The following is a 20,133-nucleotide window of genomic DNA, read 5'->3' on the forward strand; positions in this document are numbered from 1 at the left end:
GACTTGAAATTTCCTGAATAAATGACGAAGGCGCATTGGTACAGCTGACCTCAATAACCAAGAAGCAAGAGAGCTCGAGCAACCCGGGTGAATGACTTACTGTGTTTGCAGGGCTGAGGTGAGCCTATTGTGAAGGTGCGTGAGGTTAACGTACACAGTTTTCTGTATAAGGGGTTCACCCATGATTCAGATTTCTGTAAAAATGGGGCAGTGACTGTGATTTTTATCAATATATGGAGCCACAACCAGTCACAGGAAATGGGTTGTTATTACAAACAAACACCTACACACACATATACATATAATTTAAAGGAAGCACATTATATATAGTATATATATATATATATATATATATATATATGTATATATATATATATATATATATATATATATATATATATATAAGTATATAAGGAGAAAATGAAAGACCAAGCTTCTTGTACTTTCGTGAAATTGTTACACATTTTCAATGTACATTTAGCTTCACAAGATGGGTAATTTTTCTTCTATCTTCCACAGCATTTTGTTTGGACCTCGCATCCAGAGAATTCTCCACTTTATTCAGAAACTGAACTGATCAGTGATAGGAAAGAAATGAGGGTCGAAATCTCCATGAGCGGTGTGCATCCTACAGCAGACGACGTAGAGCCGCTCCATCTGAGAGAGCCACATGCAAGAGTCCTCAACATCGCGAGCCCAGTGAACCCAAATACGGAATACGTCGGCTTAGGCTCCGAGGTCAAGGACATGTGTGTGGCCAAATACTGGGTCATCAAAAGAGGACTTACGGTAAGAAAAACAGGTGACTACAATATTCATCTTGTCTATCTGAGAGAGAGAGAGAGAGAGAGAGAGAGAATTATTAGCTTTACCTTTACATCCATACCGCCTGGTCACTGAGATTTTCAATAGAACACGCCTTTCTTTCTACATTTATAATTGGACAATCTTCATACGTTCGGCCAACCCTCTCCTAACAGACGCTCCCTTACTCGATTACACCAACCAACTTCTCACACACTAATGAACATTCTATCACAGCTCCACTCTATGACACACACACACACAATATATATATATATATATATATATATATATATATATATATATATATATATATATATATATATTATATGTTGCTACTTTCAAAATGCATATATCTTCTCCTTGACTGTATAAAATGTTATATATAGAATTTTGCATCATTTTTCAGATTCCTTAGCTAGTTAGAGTAATAGAATGTTTAAAATGTGTGTTCAGATTTTGCATAATATAATTTAAAAAGAATATATATACTGTAGAATGTCAAGAAAGAGAGAGAGATTATATTTGTCCGTTCCAAGCTAGAGATTGTTTCCACAAATATGTCATCGCCTATAGATAAGAGGAACTCGAGATCTCCATTTGTTTTCCTGATCTGTCATCACGTCTGATAGGGACTTTTGCTTCGATCGGGTATGTGTCTTTGTTGAGCAATGTCATGACTCGTTTCATACGCGTACGTCTTTGCCGAAACCACGTGCAGATTTCACGATTTTTCTGTAAAGTTACGTAACTATTAGAAGCTTCTAGAAAGAATTGCATCATCTTTCTCATTGCCCAAAACATTTTGTGCCATCTCCACTGTCCAGCTTTCGTAGGGAAGAGTTTTTCATTGTTACCTAGAACCGCATTGCGTTCAGACATCTCCCTCCCTCTCTCTCTCTCTCTCTCTCTCGTGACATACTTGAGATTATATTAACATAACATAAATTGGTCGCTCATAACTTGTAGATTTCACATTTGATATTTCTTAGAGTTATTTAGCATTATTTAGTGCTTTTTGTGGAATCTGAGCAAACATTGTACAAGTGTAACGGCGCCTTTCATTTTCATTTGAGAAATAAGTGTGAATTGGTGAATTTGTTGAAGAAAGAAGTTGGTATACCAAGGTAAAGTGTGTTATATTTTTATTAGTTGCAACTAATAACTAACAGTTACAATGGTTTGGTGAAATTTACATTTTTGTACATTGCAAATTTTTTTTTTTCATTTGAAGTGCATTTATCCATTTTATTATTGAAGTGTGTCTTTTTTATTTTATATTCTTTGTGATTGATACTTTTTGCAATTTTGATATTTTCCACATTTTTCTGTGTTTTCATTTGCATTCACAATTTAATTAACCTAGTTATTTTCATTGCTTAATCATTGCACATTTAATTAAATTTAACACTTGTGAATTATTTGTATTTACTTAGAATTCTTTCAAGTTTTATTGTTGTTTAGCACTTGTGAAATTAAATTTTACCAAATTTTTCAATTATTGCCTAACACTTTGGGGGGGGGGGAAAGTTTTGATTGACTTAATTTTCTTGAATTTTGTTATAACTTAACTTTTTAATTTAATTTTACTTAATTGATTCCAAGGAATTTAAATTAAAATTTGCTTTGTTTTCAAGTAACAGTCATTTTCCCTGATATTGTGAATTTCACTTATAATTTTGAGTATATAAAAATATTGAAGTTACGTAGAAACATACAGTGGTAATTGATCTGTTTTCCTTCAATTTACTTGAAGTGACTTAGAACCAGGGAAGTACTTAGACTTCTGAAATCAGGGAAATACTTAGACTTTTAAAGTTGTTGATGGAGTGATGCCCTTTGATTAACTTAATTACTTACAAGATTACCTCACACCTATTTTGATGAACTTAGTCTGATTTTCTGCAATACTGGTAAGTTGTTTAAGGGATCACTGTTGCCTTTAGAGTATTCAGTCCTTTTAGTACCTGTGATGAGGTTTTAGGTGTCTGGCTGTTTGTTGAGTTAACAATTAATGAATGGTAAGTGTAGTAACCAGATACTTGGCACTCGTCACAATATATATATATATATATAATGTATATATATATATATATATATATATATATAAATACATATATCTATATATATTATATATATATATATATATATATATATATATTGTGACGAAGTGCCAAGTATCTGGTTAACATTCATCAAACTTATTGACCTCACCAAAAAAACCGAGACACCTGAAATCCCTCATAACATGTAATAAACTACTGAATACTCTAAAGGCAACAGTGATCCCTTAACACTTACCAGTATTGCAGAAAATCAGGACTAAGTTCATCAAAACAGGTGTGAGGTAATCTTGTAATAATTAAATTAATCAAAGGGCATCACTCCATCAACAACTTTAAAAGTCTAAGTATTTCCCTGATTTCAGAAGTCTAAGTACTTCCCTGGTTCTAAGTCACTTCAAGTAAATTGAAGGAAAGCAAATCAATTACCACTCTATGTTTTCTCTACCTAATATAAATATAATCAAATGCAAATATTCTGGTATAAAAATAAAAACACTTATAAAAATTCTAAATACAAAAATTTATTATTAAATTCAAAATTTATAAGTAAAATTCACAATATCAGGGAAAATTACTGTTACTTGAAAACAAAGGAAAGTTTAATTAATTCTTGAATCAAATTAAGTAAAATTAAATCAAAATTAATTTATCACAAAATTAATTCAATTGAAATTCAAAAGTGTTAGGCAATAATTGAAAATTTGAAATTAATTCACAAGTGCTAAACAACAACAAAACTTGAAAAGAATTCTAAGTAAATGCAAATTAATTCACAAATGTTAAATTTAATTAAATGTGCAATGATTAAGCAATGAAAATAACTAAGTCAATTAAATTGTGAATGCAAATGAAAATATAAAATAAAAAGGCACACTTCAATAAGAAAATGAACAAGTGCACAAACAGTGGAACAAACACAAGTTCAAAAAAATCAGCAATGTGTAAAAGAGTAAATCTTTTTCACTCAAAACATTGTAACCATCAGTTTTTACCAAACCTTCACAACCATCTGTTATTAGTTAACCACAGTTCCTATCCGTTATTAGTTAACCACAATTCCTATCCATTATTAGTTATTAGTTATTACCTAACCGTTATTAGTTGCAACTAATAAAAATATAACACACGTTACCTTTTTGGTATACCAACTTCTTTCTTTGCTGCAGTCTTGTTTTATACACTTTCACAAAAACCAGGCGCCGTTACGAAACAATGTTTGTTCAGATTCCACAAAAAAACCAAATAACACTAAACAAACTCTACGAAATATCAAATATGAAATTCTAAAACGTTACGAGTGACCAATTTACGTTACGTTACTTTAAGTAAAGAGGTATGCGATGGGAGAGAGAGAGAGAGAGAGAGAGAGAGAGAGAGAGAGAGAGAGAGAATGTTTTCGCCTCGCGGTTCTAAGATGTAATGAAATCTTCTTCCTTTATGGAAACTGGACAGGGCAGATGACACAAAACGTATTTGGCACGAATGCTTCCAGTAGCTTCGAACTCTGATGCAACTTCACATAAAAAATGTGCAATCCCCACGTGGCTTTGATCAAAGACATACGCGTACGAGTCCAGTCTGTTAAAAAAAATAGACGTACTCTACTCGATCAACACGAAGGAGAAGTCTTATCACGTACGATGACAGATTCCCCAAAACGCAAATGAAGATTTGAGCACGCTTATCAAAACACGTTGACAGATTTAGGAAAGCAAACGGATCTCGCAGACCTTCTAATCTTACAGTGTTGACATAAAAGGGGAAACAATCATAGCTTCGAACGGACAAAGAAAATCTCTCTCTTTTTACGTTCTACGTTATAATATATATTCTTTTCAATATATAATGCGAAATCTGAACACACATTTTAAAACATCCTAACTGTAAGCTATCTAGAAATCTGAAAAAATGTTACACAATCCCACATGACATTTCAAAGAAGGGAAATATGCATTTTGACGGTAGCAATATAATAATATATATATATATATATATATATATATATATATATATATATATATATATATATATATATATATATATATATATATATATATATATATATATATACACTATTTATATTATATATATAAAATAAATGGTAGTTCAAATACAAAATCTCGTACAGTAAACTAATCAATTTGACTTAACTGATGATCTTATACAAAGGGTCATTTTTGCAGGATATTAAGTCACAATTGGGGTTTCCCCTCTTTGGGAGGAGAAAAAAAAATTCACAGACAGAATAATGATAATATTTGTTCTCAACTTCAGCTTTTGTATTCTAATAAAAACATTCAGCGTAAAGCTACTGAAAATGGTCTCTAACACGAGACGGCCACATGTGTATAATTATAATTAATCTACTGAGCTTTCCAACCCGTTCGCCTTCCTCCTATGGTTGTCTTCCACCGCAGTCAGCGACTGGGCTGGGCATCGCAGCCTGGAGCGTCGTGGCATTTGGGGGCATCGTGTCCCTTCTGGTCAACCCAGGATACACCGCATGTATTAATACAGCAGCTGGAATGATCACAGTTGGTGGTAAGGATTCAGCAAAGCTTCTCTTTTCATTCATATTTTTGTAAGGCTTGTCTGAGTTTCACATGATAAATTTTTCGCAAGACAAAATTCATATTAAATTTTCATGTTCTGTGTAAAGTACGCTTTATGTTACGGTGGGTCATCTAGACAAGATATTCCCATATGATTCTTCGTATGATGAACCCTCATTCCAAATTATTATCCAATTATTCGTATCCCCTTATGATACCTATTTATGGAAAGATTTCTTCGCGCTATTGATCTTGAAATAGGTAAGACTTGAAGAAAGAAAAAGAAGCCATGAATTCAAAATTTAGTTTACAGCATAATATCTTAACAATACCTTGACATTCACTATAAAATGAACAGATGCCTTGGGATGACTTTATCATACGACTTGTCCCGGTCAAGGGTTTCATGACAACACTTTCTATGTTCGTGGACATGGGTATATAGTCAATATGACAAAAATGTTCACTATTCTGATATGCCATATAATTGAAGAGACAGGCACTTAACAATTTATCTGAAAAGCTGTGCGCAATTCCTCTATCATGTAGCACCAATAAGGCAGAATAATAATCTACAGAACCCGCTATTCGCATATAAACTTAAGATCACCCGGTCTCTGTAGGGTGGTGACATTTCCCCAATATTTAGCTTTCCTTCAACTACCACCGACTGTTTAAGTTATTTTAGAAAATCCATTAAAAACGTTGCCAAGTTTTTTATTGAAAAATTTTCAATATCTTCCACTCATTAAACTGAACTTTTCAAAATTATTGTAATCTAATACTGAAACACAACATAGAACGATAAGTCGGCCATTATGTGCTTAACCCTACAACGCCTCTCCCCGCCCTGGCCTGCTATGTCTGACGGACTGTAGTTTGCGACTGAATAAATGTCTAAACAAGTAGCCTAAATGGAGTTCATTTAACACAAACACCGTCTTAAGACAGGCAAGAAAATTGCAACACGCAACCACAATTTAATAGTGAAAGGCTTTTCCTGTGCTTTTATTGTTTTAGTATTTTCCTGTGGCATGATGTAAATATTCTCTAGATCCTGAGAGATGTTCAGGAATCCATCGGCTACGCATCTTCCTGTTAACATAAAGAACACATTGTTTCCCTATATATCAAAGTCAGCTTTGTCTTCTGCTTTAAAAGAATCAAAAATTTCAGTGACGTTGTCGGCGATTTCGGCCATCTTGTACACGAAAGTCATCGGCTTCTGCCGAAGTCAAGAACTGGCTGTCTCTCACTACGCTCGAAAGCTGGCCATGGGTGAGGGAGGGGGCCCAGCCCTTGTGTCCCTCAGCCACCTGGAACAGCCCATGGAAGTCATGGCGCCCTTGGACGTCATCGAAAGAGCCAGAATAAGAGCAGGGCACAGTCGCCAAAGCCCAACCGTGCTGCAGTTTACGAGGGGCATGACGCTTAAATACGGCTGCACAGGAAGGGATGGTGAGTACGTATGTAGGTTCTTCAGCCTTTCGCTGGGGCCACTTCGTTCCAGACCTCTTGCTTCATTTGCCTTACCATTTGCGTACAATAATGCTTACTGGAACGTTGTAAACAAAGTCATTTCACAATTATATTATTCATTCCCATTATACATATATGTATTTTTAATTGAAAATAAGCAATAAAACAAATTCTGCAAGGTTAATAAACAATAAATCTATTGCAAAGTTGCAAAATCATCTGCTCTTTATAAATAATGATTAAACCATTTTAGTTACACGCAATTGTCGCATAAAAATACATTAACAATTTGGACCATTATATCATTTGTGTCTAAATTCTATTCCATGAAAATGTGATTTCAAATTTTCTTACTGCAAGAAACACGTGATTATCATGAAGTTCCTCTCAGATGCAGAAATATGTTTAGTTCAAAAATTTATGTGATATAAAATTATATTTCATTTCATATTTTTAACAATTAAATAAGTAAAATTTCATTTTATATCAGTTTATCTGTGAATAATTGTCATCCAGGAAATTCTAACCCAAACTAAAAGAGTAGTCAATGTTAGTTTGAATTCTGGACACCCATCCATGCAAATTCTCAAATAATGTGAACTTTAAGAGTTGAGAGGATAGTCATCACAAGATGAGCCAATCTGTCTTTGGCAAAACTATGATCATAGATCGTGTTGTTGACATTTGCCAGCTCTGTATATTGCCATGGCAACAATAACATCATAACTTCTCTATTTCCGAGAGTTTTCGGAAACGTTTTCCACTGAACCCTTAGGTCACTTTCAAAGGAAAGGAATGAGGAGCGTCCTCTTACTTAGTAGGATTCGACACCACCCTGGCTATAAGACGAGGGTTGGCGCTAAATGCATTCAGTCTTTGGGAAGAAGAATTGTTCGTACATTTTCTTTGCCGTTAAGAAGCTTGACAACTTCATTCTCTGTTCTCGGAATCAGGGAAGACGGCGACGGTCTACCTCCCAGACCCGAATGCTCCCATCGACGGATATCCGCTGCTGAAGGCCTCCGTCATCGCCTGCCTCTCGTTCTTCTACGTGGGCATCAGCGTCATCACCACATTCCTCATCACGTGGGTGTCGGCATACCCTGACGACCACCGCACCATGACCGTCTGCATCGTCATGGAGGTTTTGGGAGGTAGGAACCTCATATAACGCGGTGCAACACTTTGTGCTGCACATTTTCATTCAGTTATTTTTATCTACGGTTCCATGTAGTATATTGGCCTTGTCAAAGTGGACAGAGAAGGTGACGCTCGCATGAGTATCTATCAAAGGTACTCTATTTTTCCCCAATTTCTGAAAGACATCATTAATTAAGGAATGGCTAATTAGTAATCGCTCACTTCTTTGCGTCCAATGAGGTTAGGTCTGATTATAAGGTTGATCATAAAGCCGGAAAAACAGCAGCAACTGCTTCATATTGCAATCTACAGCATGCCTTGTACACGCACACACCAATACAATAAATAAACTGAATTTGTAGAAGAGCAAAATAACGTTGAACTTGACCGATATCTCCCTCGTGGTTATTATGACAATATATCATTGTTATTGGTTTATTACCATCAAGTATCACCACGAACAACCAATTAATATTGTACTGTATGGTAAATTACTGAACATACTTAATGAATGAAAATCATAAACGCTTGGGCAAACAGCAATAATAGTGAATGAAATGCAGGTGAAGGCTGCCCACTGTAGTCTAGGTTAGCTTACCGCCAATCCTGGTCTACTCTAGCTATTTTCTATGGTACAATAAGTCTCCATTTTCTATCGTAGAAACATTTCGTAAACAAACGTTGCGGGCTGACAGAAAGCAATAGCGCGCAAGTAGTACATCCTCCTATATAGTCAAGTTACATTAATGTCAGCACAGGTAGAGCTGGTATTACTTTATACAAGAAACTGTAATTCAAGCTTTTTTCCTTCCGCATTGATGGGGGGGGGCCCCATCAATGCTCTTCGCTTTATCGGAAGTGTATGTGATTTTTTTTAACCATCAAAACTTATTGTTTCTTAAAATTGTAAACGTACTTTACTGAAACACTGGAAGTATATTTCATATCTACGCATGCACTACTGCTGGTCATCAACATCCTAAAAGCACTGAAACTTACAACAGAGAATAAACACCAAGTCTCTCTCCTCTCTCTCTCTCTCTGGGAATAATTTTACAACTTGCGATATTATAAATCTCCTTTTGCTACCGTAGCTTGCTAAAACTTCGGCCAGGTAATATTTCCAACTCTTCAATCCAAGTATATCAGTAAGCACAGATTGGTAAAAAAACAGATTTGTCTGTGACACAGGTTTGGGAACCATGAGTGTTATGCTTAGTGACCTATTCTATGTAATTCTTCCTAAATTAATCCATACCTTTTCCTGATGAGTCCAAAAGTTTGCCATAGTTTTATAATTCATAAGACCATGAAAATAGTTGATCCTGAAGAGCTTGTTTTGGAAGTTTGGAATCAGCATGAACATTTCAGCCGGAAACTTCAATTTGATATCACGAATCATTGCAGTGCTGAACACTGCTGACACCACCACCTAAAAGGGGCTCAATTCGTTTACTTAAACTTGGGCCAAGCATAACACTCTGCCCTACAAAGGCCCTCAGCTTGTCTTTCAAATCTGCATTGTCACAGTGCGCATTATCTTAGGTAGGTTGTACTAGGCGCAAACAAGTGCACGAGAACACCTTTCCCCAAGCCTGTTCAGCAGTCCAAGCTTAGTCTGGAGACTAAACACCTTCCTCACCCATCAGAATATAAGAAATATGAGAACAAGCACAGCAGGGTACAAGAAAAAATACAGCTATCTATTACGGGGATAAATGTGGCCTGAATTGCGCATACCGTCACAGATATCCACATAATGAGGCTGAGGAAAAATAGACATGATTTTATCATTCCCAAACATCCTGTGTAACAATGTGGTCTAGCAGCAGGATAAGGCATTCAACCTCATAAACTGAACTCCTTGCCGAACATCAGATGTCAAGAAGACTACCCCTGCCCAAATAGGGTTTGTTATACTCTGTTTTTTTTTTTTTTTTTTTTTTCTTCATCTGTCCACCCGCCTGTGGTTTGCGTACGGTAACACTGCGTCCCGGGCTTTAGATAGTTACGCTATGTGTAAGTTTTAGGTAAATAAAAGGATATCTGGGTGTTTCAAACTGAAAAGTGTTTTAATAATTTACTGTATGAAATGTAAGTTGAATGTAACTATCTAAAGCCCGGGACGCAGTGTTACCACAAGCAAACACCACAGGCGGGTGGACAGATGGAAAAAAAAGGGAGTATAGATACATGAGCTCACCATGAGTGAGTGAGCGAGTATGGGTTAGTACTTCTTGACCTCAAAAATGAATAGGATTCGGAGCAAGAAGTACAATGCAGAAGCACGCAGGCACTGTTAACTAAAAATACATAAATCCATTAACAAACCATTTATACGCGTATAAATGCATAAAATCCATGATCAGAGCAATGCATATGTGAACACAGGAAAACGCGTTGTTTCATATTTTTATGCATAATGGTATCATTATTTAAACTGGTCAATAACATCTCAAATCTTTAAAACCACACCAAACTCAAAAAAATTTTAAAATAAAGTAAAATTAATGTACACCTGCAGAAAACCAGTTTCTAAGTTTATTAAACGATAGGAATGAGATGTGAATCATAAAACTGGGGAGAAAAACAAAATGTAAAAAGGTACTGTTTAACTACTCTTCTTCATGTGTTCGAGTAGTATTTGTGTGAACCAACACAGGTGAAAGCGTGAGAAAATAGAATGCAACAAACCAATGGTTAATTGATAGAGAGCATCGAGTTGCTGTGGTCATAAGAAGATATGGAAGACGAGAGTTTGTTCAAAAAGTGAAAAATTTAAAAGCTCTGGGACGAAAGTACATGTCAAATAAATGTGGAAAAGGTGCTGGAATGATTGGGAACCAAAATAAGGCAGTACATAGTTAAGCATAAAATAGATGCGAGAGTTGTGGGCACAAAAAGGTTGAAACGTTACAAATGGCACCGTGTAATTATATGAAAACCAATGGGGATGTAGAAATATACTTGGAAATTTCTGCACGTGGTTGGTTTTCGAGTGTACTCATACGTGTGTATATATATAATAGTATAATATATATATATATATATATATATATATATTATATATCATACATATATATATTAGTATATAGATATGTAGTGTGTATGTATGTATCATATAGTATGTATATATATATATATATATACACACATGCACATGGGGTTGGTTTCTTAGTGTACTTGCGTAAGTATATATATATTATTATATATAATATATATATATATATATATATATATATATATATATATATATATATATACACACACATGCTGAACAACCCAGTGCTGCCCAGAAAAACTGAATGACAACCAATAAACTCTCTCTCTCTCTCTCTCTCTCTCTCTCTCTCTCTCTCTCTCTCTCTCTCTCTCTCGTTCTCCCTCTCTCTCTCTCCTCGGCCCCCCTCTCTCTCTCTCTCTCTCTCCTGTTAAGGTAGTTACTTCAGTTATATTGCCCAGCATTTTTGACATTTTATTCTTCATAATTTCTCACACACACACACACACACACACACACACCCTTCCTATAGGACTGAACTTGGACTTTAACGGCATCAGGAGTGTCACTATTCATCTCAACAACCTCGAAAACTATGAATTAGACACTAATATCTGTAGATTTCAGTTATTTTTAGATGCCGACATCTTCCCACACATTCTCCCTGTTGGAGCTGAAATTAGACTTGAAGGACATTGGGAGTGTCACTATTCATCTCAACAACCTTGAAGACTATGAATCAGACACTAATATCTGTTGTTTTCAGTTATTTTTACATGTCATCCCTTCCCACAACTTCTCACCCTCCCCCCCCCCCAAACCTTCCTATCGGGAGCCGAATTTGGACTTAAAAAGAGCTTTAGGAGTGTCACTATTCATCTCAGTGACCTCATCAACCATGGATTAGACACTAATATTTGTCAGTTTTGGTTTTTTTACAAGTAACCCATCACTATGTATCTAAAGGCTTCAAAAACTATTGATTAGACACTTATATCTGTTTTGGACTTCACAGGTATTAGGAGTGTCATTATTCATCTCGGCAACCTTGAAAACTATGGATTAGACACTAATATCTGTCGTTTTCAGTTATTTTTATATGTCATCCCTTTCCACCCCCACCCCACCAGGGCTGACCTTGGACGTGATGGGCATTGGGAGTGTCACTATTCATCTCAGCAACCTCAAAAACTCTGGATAAGACACTAATTATCTGTCGTTTTCAATTATTTTTACATTTCACCCCTTTCCCACACCCACTCCTTTAATATGTTATATTATGATGATAAACAATCAACTTGGTAACAGGAAAAAATGCCTTAAATGCAATGAAATTTTCACCGAACTTAGCGAAGTCTATATACATTTGTTCATTATTCACTAATTTCATGATTGCTTTTTTTTCAAGGTTTCCTAATGCTTATTGGCCTGGCCACTGGGGTGTACGTCTATGCATTGTGCCTTCGATACGAAATTGAGGATGCCGCTGACTACGAGAAAAACACATACACCAACCCGATCATGACCATATCCTGAAAGCATCAGAGTGCTTGGAAAAGAAGATCTGTCTGTCTAGTTTTAAGTCACTATTTTTCGGACAAAGACTTTTAGGAAATAATGACTTTGTAGGTCGATCTATTGATGATTTATCCTGTGTTGACATGATACAATTTTGAGAAGTGTGTGCGAGAAGTTGAATTCCCTGTATTGGTAAAGTCAATTTCTATAGACACGATACACTTGTACTAATTATGTCTTATGGGACAAGCCAAAGGGCCGTGAACTAATTGTAAGGTTACGCTATGTATGAGATAAATCAGAACAATAAATAAAGGAAAAGAGCGGAAAACTTAATAATAAAATGAATCAATTCTAACACCAAGTTAATAATGAATACAGTAAATGCTCTGCCTGTACGGTCAAATTATAGAACCCAAGAAGGCAAGAAGGTTATGGCACAAATAGGTTTCAGAATATTGATTATATGGTCACTATAGCAGAGGTAATATGATTAAATGTTGCCCTAAAATAACACAGCAGCCCCCGAAAGAAAAACATCTGCAATCAATTATACAATACACATGGTCAAGGTTGGGTAGTCCGAATCCGCAGTTCTACAACAGGCATCTTCCATATTCCCTTCAACACCTTACCAGAATGGACAACGGCATGTAAATGTATAACAGGAACACCATAGGAAAATTAATTTTAACATAAGATTTCTCACCTTTCTCCCCAGACGCCAGGTAGGCCTCCAGGCCTGTCAGTCGTCCTGCTTCAGGAACAGTCTCCATTCTTGGCGATCATCATAGAGCCTCATCTCATCAACTTCCCGCAAACTAGAGCCTCTCCTCTCTACTCCTCTCTCTATGTTTTGTAGCCATCTCATTTTTGGTCTTCCTACCGGTCTCCTTCCTTCCGGTGTCCATTCCAAAAACCTTATAGGATATCGCTCCTCCTCCATTCTTTTGGTGTGTCCAAACCATCTAAGCTGTCGTCTCTCCACAAAATCTAGTATCCCCTCCACTCCCAGTTCTCTTCTAATGTCTTCATTTCGTAGCCTATCTAGTCTTGTTACACCTTTTATGAGTCTTAGGGCTTTCATTTCAGCTGCTTGAGCTTTAGAAAGGCAAGATAGTACAGGACCAAAGATCCAATAGACAGGGAAAGCAGCCCACTACAGAAAAGAAATAAGGTTATGCTGAAACCACCATATGCGCCACCTCAATATATATGTCCTTGACCTACTCTGTTCCTCTGGAGTTCTAACGACTCCCTGACAAGAACCTGAAGACGGTAGGAAATAGATTTCTGAAGATTCGAATATTACGACAAATGGTGCATTCACAAGAACACCAGCAAATAGGGCCTCGATTAATTAGTCCCGACCACAATTACCTGAAGCAGAAAAACAAGTGAACAAATATATCTGGCCCTGATAAATGAGTAACAGCATAAGTGTTGCTGAAAATACTTCAGTTTTCGTTGTTCTTTTTGCAGCAACACCTTCGATCTCATTTCAATAAAATTCGTATTTCAAAATTAATTTTCAAAGTCAATTTCAATACCGGAAAAAGCCACAATAAAATAACCTACGTCAGATTTTCCATAACATTGTGTAACAAGATTTATGTATACCAAAAATCTTTATGTACTAGAATTTTATTACATATATATATATATATATATATATATATATATATATATATATATATATATATATATATATATATATATGTGTGTGTGTGTGTGTGTGTGTGTGTGTGTGTGTGTTTGTTTGTTTGTTTGTTCTGTTCTCATGTGATATAAGCTAAAATATTAGAAAAAACAAGTTTATACAAATTTTAATTTAAAAACGACCATTACTGTGATACGTGATTACCTGCCTTCAACCAAGCAGGTTAATAATGAATGAGATCATGAGAGCTTCGTTGACAGTTGCGTCTGGTTCATATTTATCAAAGATGTCTATCATTCTACCCAAAGGGAACGTCAGTCAATGACTTCATCTAAGATATGTAATCTAATTTGAGCGAAAATTTCCAATACAACGAAATGAGTCTGTTTCTTTCAAATTCCTTCGTACACCATTCTTACGGTTATTAAATAAGACAATGATGCTTTATATATATATATATATATATATATATATATATATATATATATATATATATATATATATATATATATAATATACACTATTTTCACTCTGAAGCGGGGTAGAGTCATAAGTCCACAGCATCATAGTTGCTCAGCAATTATATCAAAGATAGAATATATATATATATATATATATATATATATATATATATATATATATATATATATATCTATATATACATGCACAATAAACGCGCATGTATGTAGTGTTTGCAGTAGCTCGCACACACTTGCAATTTCTTGTTCAGTATGCCGATCTAAATCCATAAAAGGTAGCGAAAACCTCTTGCAATTTGGCATGGCAACAAATGCTAAGGCTACCGCTGACGACAGAGCCATAATAATGAGTAAGGTTTCCAGCAGACGGAGTCAGCGTCTTCCGCTCTTGAATTAGCTCCTTTTGGCCGAGTGGCGCAGCACTGAATTCCTCCTCCTATGCAAGCTCATCAACTGGCATCGAAATTTTTGTACGTTCCCACAGAACTACAACAGATTTTTTTCTATATAATTACAAGAGCAATGCAGCTTAGAAATGAAGGAACAGAAGGACTACTTTTCAATTCAGAAAGTTACAATGGGCAGTTATGACTCCAAATCTCGTAATTTAAATTGGCAAAAACGAAACATTATTACAGTCACAAAAATAATAATTGTTTATTAGTCTGTACATCGAATTTTAAGGAACATGCAATATATTTGATTATTTTTTATAGAATTTTCCACCTACTTAGTAATAACCAATAATATATCTTTCCGTACAAACTCTGTTTATGTATGTAAGTATGTAATGCAGTATATATATATATATATATATATATATATATATATATATATATATCTATATATATATATATATATATATATATATATGTTTGTGTGTGTGTGTATACATACATGTATGGTTGGCTTACCTAGATTAAACTACATTACTTCGAGGTTATATGATTCATTAGAAGTTCTCTAGATTTTACGTAGCAAAACTTCATTTTCCCAGTAAGAAACTGATGACAAGCCGAGACTGCATACAAAAGGAGTGGTGTATCTCTCTGGAGAAAGTCAAACAAAGCCTGTCATTACCTCAGAAATAAGACACAGTTACTAGAGAAAATAGTAGTCTTTGTGGTGGAAGTGAATCACTTACGAAAATTAGATGGGATAGGGACTAGTTTGGTGCAAAACTGTAAGTAGGTAGAAGTTTGCATTCAGCATCCAAGTCTGTTTAATACCCTCATGAATAGAAAGATGCAACGAGTCAGAAATAAGACAATAGTATCTGTACTGCATTGTTGTGGGATAGGAAAATGGACTGTGAATGAATGAAGATGATCCAGTAAATGATTGGCATTGTGAAATAAAAACAACTGCAGAAATGGGAAAGAGTTTAAAGATAATTGATGATCAGCAGGATATGGTTACGATGGTAAATAAAAACTAGGTAAGTGAAGTAGTGGTTGTCAATATGGAAAATGGAAGAACAACAGCAGATATGTATAGGGATTTGGTAGTAAATATACTGAATAACAATAGGATAAGTGAAACGCTAAGTCACAGAGTAGGTTAAGGAATGAAAGTATCTGAGAGCACAGACAAGACAGGGAAGGGACTTGTTGTCTGTGAATGCCAAATCAGGAATACACGATGAGACAGCCGAGCCGCCCTCCTCTCCGCTGTGGAAGTGATGTGTAGACGTTGACTGATTAATTGATTGATGCAAAAATGTACCATGGCGTCCCAACAACTTGCGTCATCAACGAAATGTAGACGTTGAACGTCAGTGACAGAAAACAAGGTTAAAGCTTTCAGATGCATTATTTGAGAGGTACAAATGATATGAGAACTGAAAAGGTGAGACGAATGGATGTAGTATAATTGTTAAAAGGGTTTGCGCGGGTGTCAGTGAAATTGGAAGTGAAGTGCATAAGTTGAATGTCAATGAAAGCAATCCAGGCTCAAGCTTTGACATACACGAGTTGAAAGGCTCTTGTGACACGAGAAGAACTGAAAAGTGTGAAGAATGGATGAAGCTGAAATGGTAAAAGGGTCTGCATAGGGGAAAGGACTGCTAGAGTGTCTTGAGATTGTCTGGCCATGTGGAAAGAATGGACAGCGATATGCCTTAACACAAAGGAAGAGGGCCAATGTGTGCTGGGTAGCGAAGAATGGTGCAGTGCGCGCGCAGGATTGTCGATGCATCAAGCGCCTCAAGATGGGGAGATTTTTTGCAAGGCTTTGCCCAAGGTCCAACAACTACAGAATGAATGTGGCTGTGACTACTGTCTTTTCTTTTCTCTGAGGGCCCACCTCTAAAGCAGGGGTAGTCACTTATGGGAAAAAAATCACTATATATTATTTACTGATACTCTTCTAGGCTTCTGATTCTCTTCTGAGACTTGTCTGTTCCCGACTTGCTACCTAAAGATCTCATTATTTTGAAAACCACCCGTTGTTATAAGGACAGCAACTTCACATCTATCTAAATTCTTATAAGGACAGCAACCTCACATCTATCTAAATTCTTAAAAGGACAGCAACCTCAAATCTATCTAAATTCTTATAAGGACAGCAACCTCACATCTATCTAAATTCTTAAAAGGACAGCAACCTCAAATCTATCTAAATTCTTATAAGGACAACAACCTCACATCTATCTAAATTCCAACAAGGATCAAGCATTCGCCAAAAGTGATGATTTCTTTCTTGTTATCCTCAAGTCACTGTGTACCCATTCGCCTACGTGAACTTGGGTGTCCGTGACTCTTGTGAGAAAGACAGTGGGGGCCGGGTAAGAAATTAGTACCCAGTATAAATATAGACCTACATAAAAACGGATGGAACTCCAAGAAATCTCTTCTCATTTTGAAATGGCTCTCTCTCTCTCTCTCTCTCTTTTCAATATAAATGCAATGCTAAAAAACTGCAAGACTTTTCTCTATCTCTCTCTCCCTCTTACACAGACACAGACACACACAAATACGCATACAATATTAATGAGAAAGGAAAAATCCAGTGACATTTGAGGCAACTAACATGTGGCAAAAACTTCATCCCTCCTGCCGTTTTTTACTGGTAGTCTTGAGGGTCAAATCTTGCAATAAATAAAACGTGACCTTAAAAGGAAACGGCACCGGAAAATCCATAACAATAACTGCTATCACTTGAACGGGATACTTTCACTACAAACTAGAGAGAGAGATAGACAGAATATAGAATTTAGGCCAAAGGCCAAGCGCTGGGACCTATGAGACCATTCAGTGCTGAGAGGAAGACTGACAGCAAAAAGTTTTGAAAGATGAACAGGAGGGCCTCGCATCTGCACCATGACTCAATCGTCAGGAGAGGATGAAAAGTAAGACAGACCAAAGAGGATATGAATGGCGGTATAATAAACGGAACGTTGCAGCTAGGGACCGAAGGGACACTGCGAAGAACTTCATGTAATGTCTAGAGAGAGAGAGAGAGAGAGAGAGAGAGAGAGAGAGAGAGAGAGAGATAGATTGGGTAGATATTTACTATCATTCTTGCCTTCCAAACCTCCATTACCTTAGAGAATACCACGCCAGATCACTTTCTCAAAACTTCCATTAAGTATTTTCTGAGAGCAGCAAACAACAGACTCAAGAGCACCGAAATCATGCTTATGAAAATTAATGTTTTTATACCAATAAATTATACCATGTAACAACGTCCGCATATCAGTTCATATAACCACTAATTAACACGATAAAAAAATCCAACTCCTGATCATAGTCATTTCATAAGAAAATGTTAAAACATATAAGGATTACCCCACAGAAGGTATTGCCATCAGTGCACCTCACGCGGTGCACTGTAGGCATTACTTAAGGTTCTTTGCGGCGTCCCTTCGGCTCCTAGCTGCAACCCCTTTCGTTCTTCGTTCCTTTTCCTGTACCTCCATTCTTATTCTATCTTCCATCTTACTCTCCATCCTCTTCTAACAACCGTTTCTAGGTGTCATTTCAGGATTTTCCTCCTGTTACACCTTTCAAACCTCTTACTGTCAATCATCCTATCAGCGCTGAATGACCTCTGAGGTCTCAGAGCTTGTCCTTCGGCCTAATTTGTATATTCTAAAAATATGGATTAAATAAGTCGAGTGTGTCTTATTCACAAATAAAATAAAAAAATGAACAAAAAACCGACAATGTTCAAAGAAACTCCAGCGGATGTTAACGTCAGCCTCCCAACCTCTGCTTTCAGAAGGTGGGACGGATCAGCCTCTAAGACAAGAGGAATTCAACCAGCACACTTCGCACTCAAGGGGAACCAGCAATCACTGCAATGAAAAGGGACACAGAATCGACTGCTTTATACGACCTGGACATCTCCTAAATACACAATGAACTGCTCTTCATCTCTTGGACAAATTTGCGCACCCGGCAATTTCTTCCACTTGAATGACGTCAAAATAGTTTTCCTTCTTAGTGTTTGTTGCATATATATATATATAGTTAAATATATATATATATCTATATATTCATATGTGAGATATATTATATCATCGTATATATAATATCTATAACTTATCTCTAGATGTATAATAGAGTATAATCAAATAAACTACAAACTAAACATATGTGTGTGTGTGTACGTATATATATACACATATATATATACACGTATGTGCAGAGAGAGAGAGAGAGAGAGAGAGAGAGAGAGAGAGAGAGAGAGAGAGAGAGAGAGAATTCATGTTCTACCAATTCACGTTGTAACACTGAATAGGAGACTGATTAACATTTATTCGAAATAATGACGAATTTTAATACTACTTGTAGAGAGAGAGAGAGAGAGAGAGAGAGAGAGAGAGAGAGAGAGAGGCGATAAAGTCCATAATCCAACTGGGATAACAGCCAGCCAATGGGCTTCCTGTGTTTGTCAGGAAGGAACACCATTGACATCTTCCGCAATAAGGACAGTCTCTCTCTCTCTCTCTCGATATAATCCCCTTCACTTCCTTTCTGTCTTGATATCTACATAGGGTGTTTATAATGATTCGTTGATCATTGCCAAGGCTAACTGCTTTGTCACATGTTGTCCCTGTTTCTTAATGGGCAGTAAGGAAGTTTCGTCAAAATAGACATGGTTGTCTCGGCCTCTTTCACCTACCATACAAATAGACAAACAAACATGCATATAGATAATCACGCACATATATATATATATATATATATATATATATATATATATATATATATATATATATATATATATATATATATATATATATATATATTATATATTATATATATATATATATGAGGAACAGGATAGCCAGAAGATGTGGTAATATTGCAGACATTATTATTTTCTTTGAAATAAAACAAGAAGCACAGCCGAGCTAACGGGAATACATAACTTTTCCCATCATCAGGGTCACTTACCTATAAAATGATAAAAAAAAAAAAATATAGAT

General features: G+C 36.0%; 1 protein-coding gene and 1 long non-coding RNA gene across 3 annotated transcripts in view; one reads left to right on the forward strand and one right to left on the reverse strand.

Moving 5' to 3' along the window:
• Positions 1-594: 594 nt before the first annotated feature.
• Positions 595-13,262, forward strand: LOC135219820 (uncharacterized). Of its 2 annotated transcripts, XM_064256912.1 has the most exons (5): positions 595-789; positions 5,288-5,411; positions 6,599-6,880; positions 7,855-8,055; positions 12,451-13,262. In XM_064256912.1, the coding sequence occupies exons 1-5, from the start codon at positions 595-597 to the stop codon at positions 12,576-12,578; spliced, it is 930 nt and encodes a 309-aa protein (XP_064112982.1). In that variant the 3' UTR covers positions 12,579-13,262. The 2 variants fall into 2 exon arrangements, with proteins under 2 accessions (XP_064112982.1, XP_064112983.1); XM_064256913.1 differs by lacking the exon at positions 7,855-8,055.
• The window catches only part of LOC135219821 (uncharacterized), a 150,598-nt gene continuing 131,198 nt past the window's right edge, over positions 734-20,133 (reverse strand). Inside the window, exon 3 of the long non-coding RNA XR_010315515.1 lies at positions 734-828. This is a non-coding gene — a long non-coding RNA (uncharacterized LOC135219821). The remainder of the gene's footprint in view (positions 829-20,133) is intronic.

The sequence above is a fragment of the Macrobrachium nipponense genome, chromosome 1, assembly GCF_015104395.2.
Source record: "Macrobrachium nipponense isolate FS-2020 chromosome 1, ASM1510439v2, whole genome shotgun sequence".
NCBI lineage: Eukaryota > Metazoa > Arthropoda > Malacostraca > Decapoda > Palaemonidae > Macrobrachium > Macrobrachium nipponense.

Excerpts from the sequence above, each read along its gene's own strand:
- LOC135219820 (XM_064256912.1), top strand. The coding sequence starts at position 595 with ATGAGGGTCGAAATCTCCATGAGCGGTGTGCATCCTACAGCAGACGAC. Across the intron at positions 790-5,287 it reads TCATCAAAAGAGGACTTACG|TCAGCGACTGGGCTGGGCAT; the intron begins GTAAGAAAAACA and ends CTTCCACCGCAG. Across the intron at positions 6,881-7,854 it reads CGGCTGCACAGGAAGGGATG|GGAAGACGGCGACGGTCTAC; the intron begins GTGAGTACGTAT and ends TCTCGGAATCAG.